General features: G+C 43.7%; 1 protein-coding gene across 1 annotated transcript in view; it reads right to left on the bottom strand.

Moving 5' to 3' along the window:
• LOC126092249 (dipeptidase 1-like) overlaps positions 1–19,288 on the bottom strand; it is a 310,126-nt gene that overhangs the window by 53,817 nt on the left and 237,021 nt on the right. The window contains exons 8-9 of the mRNA XM_049907759.1: positions 12,940–13,027; positions 6,947–7,022 (exon numbers count right to left, since the gene is read on the bottom strand). Coding sequence (XP_049763716.1) covers positions 6,947–7,022; positions 12,940–13,027 — 164 coding nt within the window. The remainder of the gene's footprint in view (positions 1–6,946; positions 7,023–12,939; positions 13,028–19,288) is intronic.

Below are 19,288 nucleotides of genomic sequence, written 5' to 3'. Positions count from 1 at the left end.
ACGTAATTTAGTTGCAAACTACGGAGTGCACACACTTTATTCAACATCCAAACGTCACTAAAGATATTCGGATTTAGGTTATGGCATGTTTGATCTTCCGGCCGTCATTGGCGATGTTGTTGAGCAGACAAATAGCCAAATTCTGCATGGCCCCCTGAAGAGTCGAAGCATCGATGCTGTCGATGACCTCCTGAATGGCTGCTTTTAGTTCAGTAATGGTTTTGGGTTTATTGTTGTGCACTTTGTCTTTAATTTAGTCCCACAAAAATGAGTCGCATGTGTTCAGATTCGGAGAATACGACGGCCAATCGAGGCCCTGCCAGTGGCCTCTAGATACCCAAGAGCCAGAATGCGGTCCCCAAAGTGCTCCTCTGGGAAGTCATTGTCCTGTTTCAATGCAATGGAGTCGAGCCCCATCTTGCATGAACCACATCTTGTTTATATCAGGATCACTGTGGGGATGAAATCATCTTCCAAAACCTTCACGTACCGTTCAGTAGGTTCCGTGCCATCAAAGAATATCGCACCGATTGTTCCGCGACCGAGCTTCACACACCACACAGTCAGCCCTTGGGAGTAAAGAGACTTATCGATCGCGAAATGCGGATTCTCAGCCTCACAAATGCGCCAATTTTGCTTTTTGACGATCCCCTCCCAATGAAAGTGGTCTTCGTCGCTAAACCAAACAATGCATGCGCATACTAATTCCCGTCATGCATCGCGGCCAACCGTGCAGTTTGAACGTCCTAACGCAAACCGTTCAGAAGTTATGACGATTTTACTTCGTATAGTTCAAGTCACCATATGTCTAGTACTAGGGTGTACTCATTGATTTGCAAAGATTAAAGTCACCATAAGACACCTCTCTCACTAAGGTTGAACAATTGGGAAATAAATTATCCTTAAATTGAATCCTTAAGTGCCTGCACCGTTATTTACTTCCTATGAAGGTAAAACTTATCCTCTCCTTTCTAAAATCACCTTTTCAAAGCTTCCTATGAGATTTTCTCCCTCTCACTGAATTAATTGCAACTTTAGTAGACCTCTGTCCACATTGTTGTCAACCATCTGATTGCGCCTCGCAGCCCATACGCCCGTCCACAGCTGGCGATAGGTCCTGTGCAACGTGACAACAGATTACCCTAATGATACCATTTCAAGTGGTTTTGACCCCGAGGAATAAAAAGAAAATCACAGAGACTGACATACAGCGAATAATGGGTTTAAGGAATCAAATAAATGCTATTTGTTACTAAAAGGTTTCGAGAGTACCATTGACAGGATGCTGTCTCTTGATGTAGCATCAAAGCGCGTGTAATAACTTGTCGCACACGTGACTGACTACACTCCTGGAAATGGAAAAAAGAACACATTGACACCGGTGTGTCAGACCCACCATACTTGCTCCGGACACTGCGAGAGGGCTGTACAAGCAATGATCACACGCACGGCACAGCGGACACACCAGGAACCGCGGTGTTGGCCGTCGAATGGCGCTAGCTGCGCAGCATTTGTGCACCGCCGCCGTCAGTGTCAGCCAGTTTGCCGTGGCATACGGAGCTCCATCGCAGTCTTTAACACTGGTAGCATGCCGCGACAGCGTGGACGTGAACCGTATGTGCAGCTGACGGACTTTGAGCGAGGGCGTATAGTGGGCATGCGGGAGGCCGGGAGGACGTACCGCCGAATTGCTCAACACGTGGGGCGTGAGGTCTCCACAGTACATCGATGTTGTCGCCAGTGGTCGACGGAAGGTGCACGTGCCCGTCGACCTGGGACCGGACCGCAGCGACGCACGGATGCACGCCAAGACCGTAGGATCCTACGCAGTGCCGTAGGGGACCGCACCGCCACTTCCCAGCAAATTAGGGACACTGTTGCTCCTGGGGTATCGGCGAGGACCATTCGCAACCGTCTCCATGAAGCTGGGCTACGGTCCCGCACACCGTTAGGCCGTCTTCCGCTCACGCCCCAACATCGTGCAGCCCGCCTCCAGTGGTGTCGCGACAGGCGTGAATGGAGGGACGAATGGAGACGTGTCGTCTTCAGCGATGAGAGTCGCTTCTGCCTTGGTGCCAATGATGGTCGTATGCGTGTTTGGCGCCGTGCAGGTGAGCGCCACAATCAGGACTGCATACGACCGAGGCACACAGGGCCAACACCCGGCATCATGGTGTGGGGAGCGATCTCCTACACTGGCCGTACACCACTGGTGATCGTCGAGGGGACACTGAATAGTGCACGGTACATCCAAACCGTCATCGAACCCATCGTTCTACCATTCCTAGACCGGCAAGGGAACTAGCTGTTCCAACAGGACAATGCACGTCCGCATGTATCCCGTGCCACCCAACGTGCTCTAGAAGGTGTAAGTCAACTACCCTGGCCAGCAAGATTTCCGGATCTGTCCCCCATTGAGCATGTTTGGGACTGGGTGAAGCGTTGTCTCACGCGGTCTGCACGTCCAGCACGAACGCTGGTCCAACTGAGGCGCCAGGTGGAAATGGCATGGCAAGCCGTTCCACAGGACTACATCCAGCATCTCTACGATCGTCTCCATGGGAGAATAGCAGCCTGCATTGCTGCGAAAGGTGGATATACACTGTACTAGTGCCGACATTGTGCATGCTCTGTTGCCTGTGTCTATGTGCCTGTGGTTCTGTCAGTGTGATCATGTGATGTATCTGACCCCAGGAATGTGTCAATAAAGTTTCCCCTTCCTGGGACAATGAATTCACGGTGTTATTATTTCAATTTCCAGGAGTGCATTTGTCCTGGAGATGAATATGCTTTGTGGACCAACACCAGGCAGAAGACAAAAGAATCGATTTGATGTTAAATTTCCTTGCCCCACTTTGTTGCATCGGGGAATGTGAGCCTGACGTTTTTTCTTCCTTGAGATTTATTCAAAAATCTATGATTCGTCATCTGTAATTAAGAGACTTCAGAATTGTGGTTTCCTCTGCAGGCAGTCCGGAAAATCAAGACAGAGATTCTTTCTCGACCACGTTGAGCACTGCAACTGACGCTAGTTTTAGTGACTGATGGAAAACACCTCAGCATATTTACAATGGTAAGACCGGTTTCATTCTTAGAACATCTGAAGAAGTTCTAAGAACGAAACCGGTCGTACCACAATAAATATATATTAATACAGCTGAGCTGGTTTTTATCAATCACTGAAACGGTTCATCCGTTTGTATTCTTCTCACTCGTTAGGTTCTTTGAAATTACCTTTACATTGCGCACTGTTTTCGAAGGTGTTAAAATTTGACACGTTAAACACCTTGATGGTTAGCAAGTGAGCTGATGTTCTCACCGACAATGGACGATCCGACCTCACAAGACATTTCACTCTTTCTACGCAGTCATCTGGTCTTGAGCAGGAAGGTCTCTCCGAACGAGCTGAATCTTCCACTTCTCCTCGACCCCCTAAAAAGGACGTGGCATCTGAATATTTATTGGGGAATGTTCCCCAGATGTTCATACTTTTGCTCGTCAGTGCTTTTAGAGCGCTTGACACTGCCCAACCTCGAGAAAGCTCGCTATATTCCCTTCTGCAAAATGATCAGACTCATCCCAACAACTGATGAGCAAATGAAGAGGAGTCAGTAAGCAGGATAACATGACCCAAGTTATTGGGTGACCTGGAAGGAGCTCCTCAAACAGTTCAGTTCAGATATGTTTAATCTTCATACACTTGCTAGTGTTGGACCGAAACGAATCATTGTAGCACATCGTGCATTTTTCCACCCGATAATCTCTTATGGGATAATTTTCTACGGAAACCCATCCCAAAGTAAAAAGTGACAACACTACACCAGGCAGTAATAAAAAATATAGGCCATTCACTCGCAGTCACCTTGTAGGCACCTCTTCAAGGAGTTATCCACTTTACACCATTCTCACAATGTACTATGAGGTGACAAAAGTCATGGGATGCCTCCTAACACCGTGCGGACCTACTTTTGCAACTCGACGTGGCTCGGGCTCAACAATTTGTTAGAAGTCCCCTGCAGAAATATTGAGCCATGTTGCCCCTATAACCGCCCATAATTTCAAAATGTTACCGGGGCAGGATTTTCTGTACGAACTGACCTCCCGGTTATGTCCAATAAATGTTCTATGGGATTCACGTTGGGTGATCTGGGTGACTAAATAATTCTCTCGAACTGTCTAGAATGTCCTTCAAACCAGTCGCGAACAGTTGTGGCATGGCATGACATCTTTGTTTAGGTACTCAAAGTCTATGAATGGCTGCAAACTGTCTCCAAGCAGCCGAACATAAGCATGATAGGTTCAGTTTCACCAGAGGACCTGTTCCATTCCGTGTAAGCACAGCCCACACCATTACGGAACCACCACCTACTTGCACAGTGCCCTACTAACAACTTGGGTCCCTGGCTTCCTGTGGTCCGCGCCACACTCGAACCCTACCATCAGCTCTTACCAACTGAAATCGGGACTCCTCTGATCAGTCCACGGTCTTCCAGTCGTCTAGGGTTCAACTGATATGGTCACGAGCCCAGGAGAGTCGCTGCAACCCATGTCGTGTTAAAGCCACTCGCGTCTATCGTCCGCTGCCATAGCCCATTAACACACCTAACGGATACGTTCGTCTTACGTCCCACACTGATTTTCTGCGGTCAGTGTTGCTTGTTTATTAGGCCTGACAAGTAACTCAAATTTCGCTGCTCTCAGTCGTTAACTGAAGGCTGTTGACGATTGCATTGTACATGATGAAAAGTAATGCTTGAAATCTGGTATTCTCGGCACACCTTCGACACTGTAGATCTCGGAACATTGATTTCTTAACGTCTTCCGAATTTAAATGTCCCATGCGTCTAGCTCCAACTACTATTCCGCGTTCGAAGTGTGTTAATTTCCGTCGTGCGGCCATATTCACGTCGGGAACCTTTTCACATGAATCAACTGAATACAAACGACAGCACCAGAAATTGATATCGTTTTACACTGTGTGTACACGATAATATCACTATATGTATAGTGCATATCGAGATTCCATTTTTTTTGTCACCTCAGTGTAATTAAATTTTCATCCCTTGAAAAGCGAGTGGTTGTAGGACCATGAAACTTCCTGGAAACATTTGTAAGGACATGCGGAAGAGAACTAACGAATAAACCATTGACAGAAGCACATTTTAGTTTCCACATGACAGGGTAACATTTGTTAATCAGGTACCATGTTTACGTCACAGGTTACAAATGTTGCTACATCTGACGACTATCTAATTCACGACGGCCTGGAACTGTGCTAGAGATATCGTTTCACACGTGTTCGCAGCGCCGTTCGAGCGGTGGACCACAGAATCTTCAGCTTTCTTGACACAGCTCGTGCACCGCTTGAAGACCGGACATGTGTGGTGCAGTTGGCAGTCGGCCTCTCCCAGAAGCAATTCCCAACTCATCGCATAATTCGAATTTACGTATTATGTTCTTCAACGCAGGTACGGAAAGAGAACCTCTCCATATTTCTTTAATGCGTTGGTGCTCGCAAAGAGTAGCGGCGCTGTTGCTGTTCCTTCGATAAAACAGCTCAAGCGCTGTTCATCTTATCCAGACTCATGTTGACTGCCAGCAACTTTAATGCACTTGACAATTTGTGTTTCAACACAACGTAGCCGTACCAGCACTGGCGTCTAATGGCAAGTGATGAAATTAACACTACTAGCAACACAAGTCCTGCAGCTTACAGTCTGAAAATCTTTCCTACTAATTGGGTACCCATCCCTTAAACAGTTTTCGTTTTTGTTGTTTCAAATTGCAGGAAACCACAGCCAAAATTCCACATTTTGAAAGAAATAATCCACACTGTCTGTAGAAAAGTCACGACCGGCTTCTCGCCACTAGGAGACTCATCCTCACGTGATAAAGATTCATTTTAAAAAGTCATCGCCGAAAGGTAACTGCCTTATGACCATTCCCCACCGTCATGACAAGCTGCAAACAAATAGTGCACTAGAAAAGCTAGTTCGTATCCGTACGTAAACAGCCGGGGAGGGTGGTAGAGGGTTGGGGGGGAGGGGTGGTAGCAGAACCACGCCACAAGCAGAAAGGTGGTTGAGCGACAGTAGGCAAGGAAGTAATGCAATCCCCTTCGCTTTAAATATGGATAACCACTTTTAACGTGCTGTTTGTTTACAACTTCACATGAACGATGGGGAACGGATATAAGGCAGTTACCTTTCGGCGAGTCTTTAAAAAGAATCTTTATCACCTGAAGATGCGTTTTCCAGAGGTGCGAAACCGTTCGTGACTTCAAATATTCTACAGCCAGTGCAGATTATTTATTAACTAAAAGTAGTTTTCCGTCTACGTTTGCTCAAGCAGCCAAACTTTAATTATAACCACCCTGTATACATTCGCTAATGAAATCGTCGTAAATAATTTGTCACATTTTGAGAAGGATGGTGATGTTCCTAACCACAAAACTAGAAGAGAAAATAACTTTTATTAGGCACTATTGAAATTCAAAGTGGCTGACAAAGTGGGTCAGTGTTCATCAATAACAAATTTTCATGATTTCTCCATTAACAGAAAATGTGAGATAAGTAACAAAACAAGTCTGAAACCTAACCCAAAATCATTTGGTCTGTAAAACTCCTTTTATTTCAGAGACGAATTTCTATTTAAAAACTAGTAGTCGGTACTTTGGTCATTAATGTTAAACCCTGTCATGTTTATAATTCCTGCAGACTGATAAATTCCACTACGATAAAAAAAAAAATTTCAGGCACTCTCAACACTTCTGCAGAAATAGCGGCAAGTTTAAACTGGTACTGACTCTAGGTCATGAGTCAGACAAATTGCAGTGCGAAGGGGGAAAAACAGTGTTTTCAGTTCATACACAGAGTCACCAGTCTCATTACTTTCCTAATAAAACTCATATAATTACGTTTAACGTTAAAGAATATAAGCAACTCACATAGAGACGCCGTCGAAGTCGCTGCCAATGCCTACATGGTCCACTCCGGCGACGTTGCGAATATAGTTAATGTGAGCTGCAACATGCCAGAACAAAGTCTTTTCAGGACGATACATGATACTGTACCTTGTAGAAAGCAATACAGCTTACATCAGAATAATACTTTACAGTTATCAAGGTAAACAAAGTTAACTCAGCTGAGATCATATTTGTATCTACATTTTCCATGAGGCTTTATTCTCATTCGTAATAAACATATTTTATGTATATTTAGATAAGCTAAGGCTTTGTGTTATTCTTGGATATTTGTGGGTTTAGATGTCCGCAATGGGGCAAGAGGGGGCACTTGGCCCGCCCCTGGAAACTGCTCGTATATGTACAGTCTCTCGCAGTTTTAGGAATGATTGTTTGCGAGTCTGCTAAGTAGATTTTTCATTTTCGTGATAGGAGATACTATGTTTTTTAATTTGGTAATTTTTCTTCTTTTTTGGTGCATTGTGACAATATGTTTTCATCGTTCTGGTTTTTGTTCTATTTCAGGTTTTTAACTTTCATCAACTAGGATGGAATATAAAGAAATGGGATTTGCAGGTAACTGTCAAAAGACAGAATATCTTTCATATGATCTGGATGAACTGTACATAAAAATTCAACAATTTTTTCTGCCTGTGGTCTATTTTAGAAAAAATTGAAATTCAAATTTAGAGATTAATAAAAAAATGTAATGGAAGCAAGGTCACTGGTATGCTCAGTTCAATCCTATGGAGCAGAAACGTAATGAGCAGAATTAAAAGACTCATAATTAAGACGATATTAGAAAGTACAGCCATGTGTGGAACAGAGACCTGGACAATTAGCAGAGGCGTATAAACTAGCTGGAAGCATCAGAGAAGAAGGTTAACAAGAATCTTAAGGAAAGACCACGTGAGGAATACACAGATGATAAGGGTAATGGAAGTGGAAGAAAGAATGTGTAATGTGATGGATCGAAGAAAGATAACAGGCGTACGCACATGTACGAAGAACGGTGGGAGAAAGGGTACCAAAACTAACACTGGGGTGAGAAAGTGAGGGAAGATGAAGACAAGAACGACCGATAAATACCTGGCTTCAAAATGCACAGATAACAATGAGAAGATCTGATGCAGAATAAGAGGATACACAAGGCTTAAATACTTGGAGGAATATCTTGAACAACTAGTTCGAGTACCTGTGTAAGACTCATTGCAGTAAGTCCTGAGAGTGTTGTAATGTTGGAGAGAAACCTCTGAGTTGAGGAAAATCTCAAAAATAAATAAATATTTCGCGACAATCTAAAATTGTTGAGGTATTAATATAAATATTTTTGGGATTAACTCGTTGAATACTCTAGAATTAATCATGAAAATGGTGGAATTTAAGATTGTTAAATGAAATGCGTTGTTTCTTATTCGTATTTCTTATAGAGATATATTCTTAGTTTATACAAATGAAATATGCTTATTAGTTTGCTATCACACTATTCTACATATAAAGATAAAACGGATACATATTAATCTGTTAACTCTACAGGACCTATCTGAGATCACTTTTAATGTGTCACACTTCTCATTTCCTGTCTATAGCCTTCCATATACGTGTGACTGCATAAAGTTTGAATGTTCTGGGCTATAGAAAAGTGAGGAGCTAGCCAAAGCTTTGTCCAAATATAACCTCTAATAAGAACTAAGCAACGAGATTGCCAGAAGGCTTCGGAAAAGATCGGCAGAGTCGAGAGCAGAGGATGTCAGGTGGCTACAGCGATAGGAAAGGTTCACTTTCGAACAGTTTGAACGAGGAGAAGTAGTCTCTGGAAGTCAGCCGTGCTGTTAGACGAAGTGGCTTGTGGTGTCCTGTTGTGAAGCTCTTGTTGATATGGTGAACAAAAGGTATAAAGTGGTTAAATGGCTCTGAGCACTATGGGACTTAACTTCTGTGGTCATCAGTCCCCTAGAACTTAGAACTACTTAAACCTAACTAACCTAAGGACATCACACACATCCATGCCCGAGGCAGGATTCGAACCTGCGACCGTAGCAGTCGCGCGGTTCCGGACTGAGGAAGTGGCTTGTGGTGTCCTGTTGTGAAGCTCTTGTTGATATGGTTAACAAAAGGTATAAAGTGGTTAAATGGCTCTGAGCACTATGGGACTTAACTTCTGTGGTCATCAGTCCCCTAGAACTTAGAACTACTTAAACCTAACTAACCTAATGACATCACACACATCCATGCCCGAGGCAGGATTCGAACCTGCGACCGTAGCAGTCGCGCGGTTCCGGACTGAGCGCCTTAACCGCGAGACCACCGCGGCCGGCACAAAAGGTATAAAATTGAGTTATCGTGGATAACGTTCGCAATGGGTGTCGAGTCACTGGTGTCAGGGAAGAGCTAGAAGACGATTTAATTATCATAACTTTGATGGTATGAAGTAAATGGTAAATTGAGGTCATGACCGCTGAACGATGGAAGATTCGGTTTAATGTCACGTCGGCATCGAGGTCATGAGAGACGGAGCGCTAGCTCGGTTTGCGTCAAGGATAGGGAGAGAACTCGGCCTTGGCCTTTCAAGGATACCATCCCGACATTTGCCTGGGAGGATTTTGGGAAATTACGGAAAACCAAAATCTGGATGGCCAGGCACGTGTTTGAACCGTCATCCTTCCGAAAGTGAGTCCAGCGAGCTAATCACTGCGCCACATGACTGTTGTAGATCCTGCGAAACTCAGCTCGCTCTGTTCCTTCATGACATCCACAGCGCAGTGGACAACGGCGCTCAAGTTGATGCCGTTTTCCTTGATTTCAGGAAGGCGTTTGACAACTTCACGCATTGCCGTTTAATGAAAAAAAAAAAAAAGGAGCTTACGGGGTATTCGAGCAGACATGCGATTGGATTCAAGTCTTTCTTGTAGATAGAACTCAACACGTTGCTCTCAATGGAACGAAATCGACAGATGTATAGGGAATATCCGGAGTACCACAGGGAAGTGTGAAAGGACTGCTGCTGTTTACAACAAATATAAGTGATGTAGTAGAAAGCGTCGAATGCTCTTCAAGGCTATTCGCAGATGATGCAGTTGTCTATACCAAAGTAGCAAGGCCAGAAGATAGTAAGAATTTGCAGATCGACCTTCAGAGAGTTGATTATTGGTGCAGGCGCCGACAGTTGACCCTAAACGTAAATGAATGTGACATATTGCACATACATAGGGAAAGAAATCCACTACCTCACAGCTACACCATTAATGACCAACAGCTGGAGACAATGTCTGCCGTAAAATATCTAGGCGTAACTATCCAGAGCGACCTTAAGTGGAACTACCATATAAAACAGGTAGAGGACGGCCGGGGTAGCCGAGATGCTCTAGGCGCTTCAGTCTGGAACCGCGCGATCGCTTCGGTCGCAAGTTCGAATCCTGCCTCGGGCATGGATGTGGGTGATGTCCTTAGGTTAGTTAGGTTTAAGTAGTTCTACGTTCTAGGCGACTGATGACCTCAGAAGTTAAGTCCCATAGTGCTCAGAGCCATTTGAACCACATAAAACAGATAGTGGGAAAAGCAGATACCAGACTCAGATTCACTGGAAGAATGGTAAAGATATGTAACTCATCCACGAAGGAAGTGGCTTATAAGTCGATTGTTGTTCATCTATCTGGGATCCCTATCAGGTAGGACTGACATAGGAGATAGAGAAGATCCAACGAAGAGCGACGCGTTTCGTCACGGGATCGTTTAGGTGGCGAGAGAGCGTTACGGAGATGCTAAATAAACTCCACTGGCAGACGCTACAAGAGAGGCGTTGTGCAGCACGGAGAGATCTGCTATTGAAATTTCGGGACACCACTTTTCAGGACGAGTCGGACAACGTATTACTATCCCCCCGAGTGGTACCGAAAGTACCCTCCGCCACACGCCATTAGGTGTCTTGTGGAGTATGATGTAGATGTGACTGTAGTATGAGTTTTGGACATCAGCTCTGCACACTTTTTGGTGATGAATAGAGAGTAAAATTTATTTATTTCCGGGAGACACGTCGAACTCTTGCATTATTAGCGAAGTTTTGTGGAGTAAGTTTGAATTTTATACAAGTTTCTTTGCAAGTGGTCATGAGCACATGTTCGCACGAAATTGTGAGTGAAGATTAACAACCATAAATTCAAAGTTTCGTGGGTTGTTAATAATTTTAAATGTGTGCCAAAGAAGTGAGAAGCTAGGACAGAGTATTTTCATTCAACTATTTTGTAAATTTTGGCCAGTTTGTTTGTGACTTGTACTGGAGCTAATGTGCTTGTCATGTGTGTGCGTGGAATGTGTTCTGAGTCCACGTCAGGTGTCAGAGTATATTAAAGTGTCTCAATGCTTTCTAAAAGTGATTCTAAGAAATTTTATACCCTTTTCATGAGAATTTTCGTACGATTTTAACTTGTTTCCTTGTAAGCAAGGTCAGGCCAGAAGTTCGCGTGGTACCCAATCGAGAGGGATTCAGATGATGTTTATTTTATTTCAGTACGACGTAATTATTTTTATGGCCCTCAGACACGTCGTACGTAATAATTTGGAAATTTTCGGTGGTTTGCCATTTGTGCATGCTAACGGACTCCATGTATTCCCGCCATTGTGTGCTCGTTGCTCCCTGTCTGCCTACGACGTTTGTTTCAGTCGCTTGGTGTGAAATAAGAGCTCATCAAATCTAAATTCATTATTTTAGTTCAGATTTCAAATTTCACAGTTAGATTTCACCAATCCACCATAGATTGTTTTTCTAAAACGATATCAACTATCCAGAATGAGATTTTCACTCTGCAGCGGAGTGTGCGCTGATATGAAACTTCCTGGCAGATTAAAACTGTGTGCCCGACCGAGACTCGAACTCGGGACCTTTGCCTTTTGATATCAACTATGGTGGCGATCCTGCTACTGTAGAACATAATTTGTGGATCTGCCAATGTGTAGTTATACAAAGCCCCTCATCAGCCTCCGTTTTATTCGCTTTCCGGCAGTGCAAGCTGATGCAATTAGTCGAATACCAGTGATCCTTGTCTTCGTCTACTAGCCGCTCCCCAGTTTTGTAATTACATATCTACCTATTCCCATTTCTACTGCTTTGGTCTTCCTTTGGTATACTGCCGCTGCTCTGCGAGTCACAGCTAACATTTAACATGGAGATGGCCAATGGCAGTTCCTGTCTCCTTACTAAAAGTCTCCGTAGTCTGATTGTCGAATCCATCTATTACTTCGCTTTCTGGATCCAGCCTTTGATTTGGAATCCTTTGTGATTGTGTATTGTTAATTTTGCCTCTTTGAATCGTTGCTGGTTTGCGCTCACACTTCTTACACTCGTAGTGTTTCTCCATGTTTTCGACCATCGACTTTGCGGCGGTCCTGGTTTCCAAACGTCATGTGGTTTGCAACAGTGGCCTGCTTAGTTTTGGCATGAGGCTACGAGACGAAGCATTCCATTTAATAAGTCAGGTAATTCTTCGTCACTTTCACAGAGTTAGCAGTGGCATCTGTCATTGATATTTTTCGCTAGAATTTTAATCCCTCTCCTTCAAACTGCCTGGGTATCTCCCACATGTTTTTCACCTTTCCTCTTGTCTCTGCTGTGCATGATCTCACCACACCTAGTAATTTCCTTACTGTACCATTTTCTCTCACGATGTTGTGCAAGATTGGATTGTGGACAGGATAAAATGTATTGGAGTAATGCATACATATTGAATAAAAACGGAGAACTAGATTGTAAGTAGCACTTTGAACAGCTTCCAATAGGTGAGTTGAGTGTAATTAGTTTACGGGGAAGCGTATCCAGAAGTACTGAGGCAACATGCTGGGAAAATTTTTGGGGCTGCTACGTTAGCTATTTGTGTGTTTGTTGAGTTGATGATTGGTAACAACGGAAGCTATCCTAACACTAAAAAGAGAGACAGAGAAAGAGACGAAGGATGAGTTTTTAGCCGTGTGCGGTGTTTACTTACCCACAACGTCTTCTATCGTGCCTCTAGCACCGTCATTGCGGAGGTATGCCGAGAAGAAGTTGACCATCACAATGCCTCCGTTCTGGGTCTGAAACAAAATGATTCACACTAATTGGATGACACGGTTTTAAAATAGCCTCACATTACTTACACTTGGTGTAAGGCATCGTAAGGGATATAGTACCACAACATGAACCACATCAGACTTTTGAGATATTTTCATGCTCAGAAAATTATGATTATAAACATTACCTAATTCTTATTGTGAACTGAGTAATTTGACGTTTAAGTGTAACCACTTAATCATTGCTATAGTGGAATCGCAGTTTCATGTTCTTCGCTCGAAATAGAGCTCCCGACAAGAGAATCTCTTACAACAAGCCGGAGTATGAACTGTTGACACCTTCGTCGATACCTTTAAAACGTGAGTGATCGCATTATCACCTTGGCACTGAAATAGTGCTGCATGTCAATAGAGAAAAGGCAAGAAATTATCATCCCGATCAAGCTGAGGTCCGTTCACATTCAGGGAAAGACAATACGCTGGACGAAAACTGGACGTATTCCCAGCATCACAACGGATACTTGATGAACTTGACGACAACACGTACAGGAATTATATGTTAAAAGCGGCGTTGCGTTAAATAGCTTCTTTTTTGGGGTCACCGGATTCCAGACTGGTTTTGTGCTGTGAGCTATCATATCATCTCTTTACCAACTTAATTTCAGACTATCACACCCAGTATTCTCGAAAGTTTGTTGGAAACATCAAAATCTCCGTCTTTCCGTGTAATTCTTGCTGTCTACGTCTCACTCTAGTACTATGGATGGTACAGACAAAAAAAAAACGTCTTGCATCACCTCGGTTCCTAGAGTTCCGGAACCTGTACAGAAAATTGGGATAGAGATCATCATAAACCTCATTTCCGCCATTTTTATTGCGCATAAAAACCACATATTGCATGTTGATCCACGTTATAGCGAGACCTTCAGAGGTGGTGGTCCAGACTGCTGTAACCAGTACCTCTAATACCCAGTAGCACGTCCTCTTGCATTGATGCATGTCTGTGTTCGTCGTGGCATACTATCTACAAGTTCATCAACGCACTGTTGGTCCAGATTGTCCCACTCCTCAACGGCGATTCGGCGTAGATCCCTCAGAGTGGTTGACGGGTCACGTTGTCCATAAACAGTCCTTTTCAATCTATCCCAAGCATGTTTGATAGGGTTCATGTCTGGAGAACATGCTGGCCTCTCTAGGCGACCGACGTCGTTATCCTGAAGGAAGTCATTCGCAAGATGTGCACGATGGGGACGGGAATTGTCGTCCATGAAGACGAATGCCTCGCCAATATGCTACCGATATGGCTACACTATCGATCGGAGGATGGCATTCACGTATCGTACAGCCGTTACGGCGCCTTCCATGAATACCAGCGGCGTACGTCGGTCCCACATAATGCGACCCCAAAACATCAGGGAACCTGCACCTTGCTGCACTCTCTGGACAGTGTGTCTAAGGCGTTCAGCTTGACCGGGTTGCCTCCAAACACGTCTCCGACGGTAGTCTGGTTGAAGTCACCCCAAAACATCAGGGAACCTCCACCTTGCTGCACTCTCTGAACAGTGTGTCTAAGGCGTTCAGCCTGACCGGGTTGCCTCCAAACACGTCTCCGACGATAGTCTGGTTGAAGGCATATGCGACACTCATCGATAAAGAGAACGGTTGATTCGACATGTTGTTGGGCCCATCTGTACCGCGCTGCATGGTGTCATGGTTCGAAAGATGGACCTCGTCATGGATGTCGGGAGTGAAGTTGCGCATCATGCAGCCTAGTGCGCACAATTTGAGTCGTAACACGACGTCCTACGGCTGCACGGAAAATATTATTAAAGACTGCGGTCTGTCAGGGTTCCTCCGAGCCATAATCCGTAGGTAGTAGCTCTTGGGCGTCCTGAGCGAGGCATGTCATCGACAGTTCCTGTCTCTCTTTATCTCTTCCTCCAAGTCAGAACAACATCGCTTTGGGTCACTCCAAGACGCCTGGACAGTACCCTTGTTGAGAGCCCTTCCTGGCACAAAGTAAAAAAGCGGACGCGATGGAACCACGGTATTGACCGTCCAGGAATGATTGAACTACAGAGAACACTTGCTATGTATCTCCTTTCTGGTGGAATGTTTGGAACTGATCGGTTGTCGGACCCCCTCCGTCTAATAGGCACTGCTCATGCATGATTGTTTACATCTTTGTGTGGGTTTAGTGACATCTCCGAACTGTCAAAGGGACTGAGTCTGTGATGCAATACCCACAGTCAACGTCTGTCTTCAGGAGTTCTGGGAACCGGGATGATGCAAACCTTTTTTTGATGTGTGTACTTCCCAATGTCTTAATACAGGTCATATCAACTATCCCAGTGTTTCACACGTATTCCTTTTAGCACCGTTTGTGCGTAGAACATTCTCATTTCTTATCTTACCCCCCCCCCCCCCCCCCTCGTCTGCCCGTTGCTAAATCCAACATCAACGTTGCTGGAGCACCTCAGCGTCATCCTGCTTAAGTCACTGTTGTGAACGGTCCTCCGATGCAGTTGTTTGTTAGAATACAATCGATTCAAATGTCCAGCTCATAGGCGAGTGAATTTGGTGCACTGTGGTCGCCACAGTGGGTGCCCGCATACGTGGGTCTAAGTTGTTCATTTAAACTCACAAGAATTCCTAAATACTTGTATCTTTGCGTACTTCTTATGCGGTCAACTAAACGCCACCAATTTTATGGCATAAAACAACGTGTAGAATAGTTCTCTGCTGTCAATGATATCTTGAGCAATTTTGCGCACGATTTTGATCACATTTTGGCACTATACCGAGAGGAACTACAATTGTGTTCAGCGGAAACTACTGATGAATTTGGTTTCTATTCTGCGACAGCCTAACTTTCAGTGCATGAGAAACAATAAAAAAGCTGCTGGCGGATTGAAGCAATCAACTGGCACCTGAGTCTTACTCGCATGCGTCAGTTCAAAAGCAAATACCCGATCTGACGTCCTTCTCCTTTGTCAGCGTTGGTGTGGGTTCGTAGAGGTTATGAGTGCGCCCATGAAAGAATTATTTTTTCTTATAATTCAGGAGTCTTTCGAATGCTTTGAAGCTGTCTATGATATTTTTCTATTTTGTGTTAATATTTGCATCAACACGCAGATACTTCACTCAGTATTATAATGTGCTAGGGTTGCAAAAGATATTTTGGCGTTTTTAAGCTTCCATCGTTTACCTTTCTACTGGTGCTTTCAGATCCAGCTTAATTATTCCTGGGTGCCTGCTAACCCCCCCCCCCCCCCCAAAAAAAAGCTCAAATGTGTTTGACTTAACTGCTAAGGTCATCAATCCCTAAGCTTACACACTACTTAACCTAAATTATCCCAAGGACAAACACACACACCCATGCCGGAGGGAGGACTCGAACCTCCTCTGGCACCGGCTGCTAACCCATTACTTCTTATAGGAGAGCAAAAAATAAATTTAAAATTATGTAAAGTGACAGTTTAAGTTGCAAACTGATTTTTATTTGCAAATAACGCATTTCGCCTGGTTTAGGCTTTCTTAGAATTGTCTAAAAGAAAAGCAAGAGCAAGGATCTAATTATATACAATCACAAATTAAGGACCGTTTTTCTAAGCTGCGTTAAAGTAAAAAAAAAGCTATTTAAAAATTTAAGAAACCAATTAGCACTCACGAAAGGACAACAAAGCAATGCATATCACAGGCTGGTAAAGCAGCTAGTCAGAAAGGTGATAAAAACCGTATAAAGGAAAAACCATCGAACAAGATAGACTGGAAAAAAAACCAAATGCATAAACTTAAAAGGATAAGAATCGGGAAAAATTTAAGAAGGCAAAACTAAAAAAGGAGGAGGGCCGGCACAGGCAAATAAAGTAACAGAAATTACTTTGAAGTAGTCACAGCCGTGAGGCGAAGTACAGCGTAGAGCCAGAAATACATCGAATAAACCTGGAGAGCATGTGAGAAAATTGTCTAGTAGACGGCCACATTGAAAGTTGAGTACAGAGGAAAGCCATGTTTCTCGCTCTCTTACGGTGCTAAGTCGACAGAAGGCTTAAGACTACAAAAAGTAGCTACAAGGAAGAAGTACAAGTCATTAGCCATCACCTTAACTATGTATGATAGCGTGTGGGATAATAATTCAAAAATGCTTAGAATAACTGTAATAACTGTATGCGTGAAAGTAGTCAGAGAATTAAAATAGTAACAGCACATTGAGCAAAATAAGTGAAAAAAAGTGCGAACAAATTGGAGGGATTTTGAAGCAGGTATCATGGAGTCATAAAAGGACTGATTCTTAATGACCAACTGATAATTCAGAAGCCCATCATTACTACCAATCAAATGAAGAGAAATTTCCATCTATTCCAGTTGTAAGGTGGCAGGCAAATCCAACACCTTCCATGAAAACCCTGACATGATAGCAAATCCGGCAGTATGTCACATAGCTCTGAATAAATCCTGACATTAAATGGACCAAAGTAATACGATCAATGAGTGAGCAAATGGAATACCACAGACTAACACGTGAATGCCTAAATGGATGTCATACCTTCCCACTGTGAAACAGACGCAGTTCCGAGGGGAGAAACGAGAACAGAAGCCTAGAGTAGAGTCGTGTAAGCTTGAAGGCCCTAAGATAAGGGACGGACACCCACATCGCCAGCCGACCGCCAAGACCACCCCCCAGCCCATGTTAGAGCCCTCCAGAAGAACAGTATAGATCTTACGATAACACTAAAAGGGCCACACCAGATGCAAGTTTTAGCGTGAGAATATACGCGTCTCTGTTACGTTGCATGTTGTGACTTGGCAAGACAGCCAAGCCACTATGAGGAAGCCGAAAGGCATGCGTTTAAGCTCATGCAGGTTGGCGTGAGATCTGGAGCATTTAAGGAAGTTAGACTTTAGCCAAAAAGGTCGTAACTGTTGGAATACTTAACTTTAATACATAATTGGTGAACATCGGTCTGACGGTACATGTATCACAAGATAGCAAATGATAATGGCGCCTTGCTAGGTCGTAGCAAATGATGTAGCTGAAGGCTATGCTAACTATCATCTCGGCAAATGAGAGCGTAATTTGTCAGTGAACCATCGCTAGCAAAGTCGGCTGTACAACTGGGGCGAGTGCTAGGACGTGTCTCTAGACCTGCCATGTCGCGGCGCTCGGTCTACAATCACTGACAGTGGCGATACGCGGGTCCGTCGTATACTAGCGGACCGCGGCCGATTTAAAGGCTACCACCTAGCAAGTGTGGTGTCTGGCGGTGACACCACATTGCAAACATTAAAAACATTGCCCCACCACGAAAAGTATAACGTTTCTCATTGGATACTCAGAATTTTTGTGGGCAGAGCTTAAGGTTAACACTGAGACCCTGATTGGTCAGTTGAAAACACAGCCAGATACCTTTTTCTTAAACCAACTTCGGTAAATTGTAATAAGGAGAGGTTAGAGAGAGTTGCTTCCAAGATGGCGAGGTGTGTGGAGCTGCGCCGCTCGCCGCCACCTGACGCTGCCTAAACACCGACAAGGTAATGAACGCACGCGATGCCACGTAACAGCGCATAAAGCTTCACTCAGAACTGCAGAAGTCTCATCTGTTACACCTCCTTTTTACGTAATACTAGTATCGATCGTCAATTAAACTTCGTGGTATTCACATTTGCCATTAGAAGTTAAAATGTGAAATGGGATGATTTTTCTATTATATAATTATTGAGAAGCCACATCAGCCACTGTAATTTAAGACAAGTTAAATAAGTAATTAAAGATAATTGAGGGTCACTGTAAACCATTTTGATAGTTTTCTCTTTTATGAAGCTTAAATTAAAACTAGATTATAGATGTGATATGGCATAAGTCATCCTTCGATCCATTGTAGAACTTAGAAACCCATTCAGGGTATATTCGTTCACATTTTTGTTGAAAGCAGTTCGTTTTTATCATCTTGTATTAAAATATTTCTCTTTTATCAATAGTGCAATTTATAAAGAATGTTTTGTGAGTAGAATAAAAATTCCAATAGTAAGCTTAACTACTTTCTCGACGTTCTTTTACCAGCTAAATAAAAATAGGAAAGCCTTGAATCCCTTCCACTAAATTTAGTTAGTATTAAGATTCTTTTACAGGGAGTGCAGTGGAGCTGACGCTGAAATCATGAAGTATTTGATTATATCATCGCTAGTCTCACTGAACTCTTCTGAACTCTACACGTCATGTAGGGTCTGGCGTCTCCTTACCAGCAACAGGTCCCAGGTTGAAACTAGTCAATTCCCTAAAAA

This window comes from Schistocerca cancellata, chromosome 7 (genome assembly GCF_023864275.1).
Source record: "Schistocerca cancellata isolate TAMUIC-IGC-003103 chromosome 7, iqSchCanc2.1, whole genome shotgun sequence".
In the NCBI taxonomy this organism is placed as follows: domain Eukaryota; kingdom Metazoa; phylum Arthropoda; class Insecta; order Orthoptera; family Acrididae; genus Schistocerca; species Schistocerca cancellata.
This window is presented reverse-complemented; position numbering and strand designations above follow the sequence as displayed.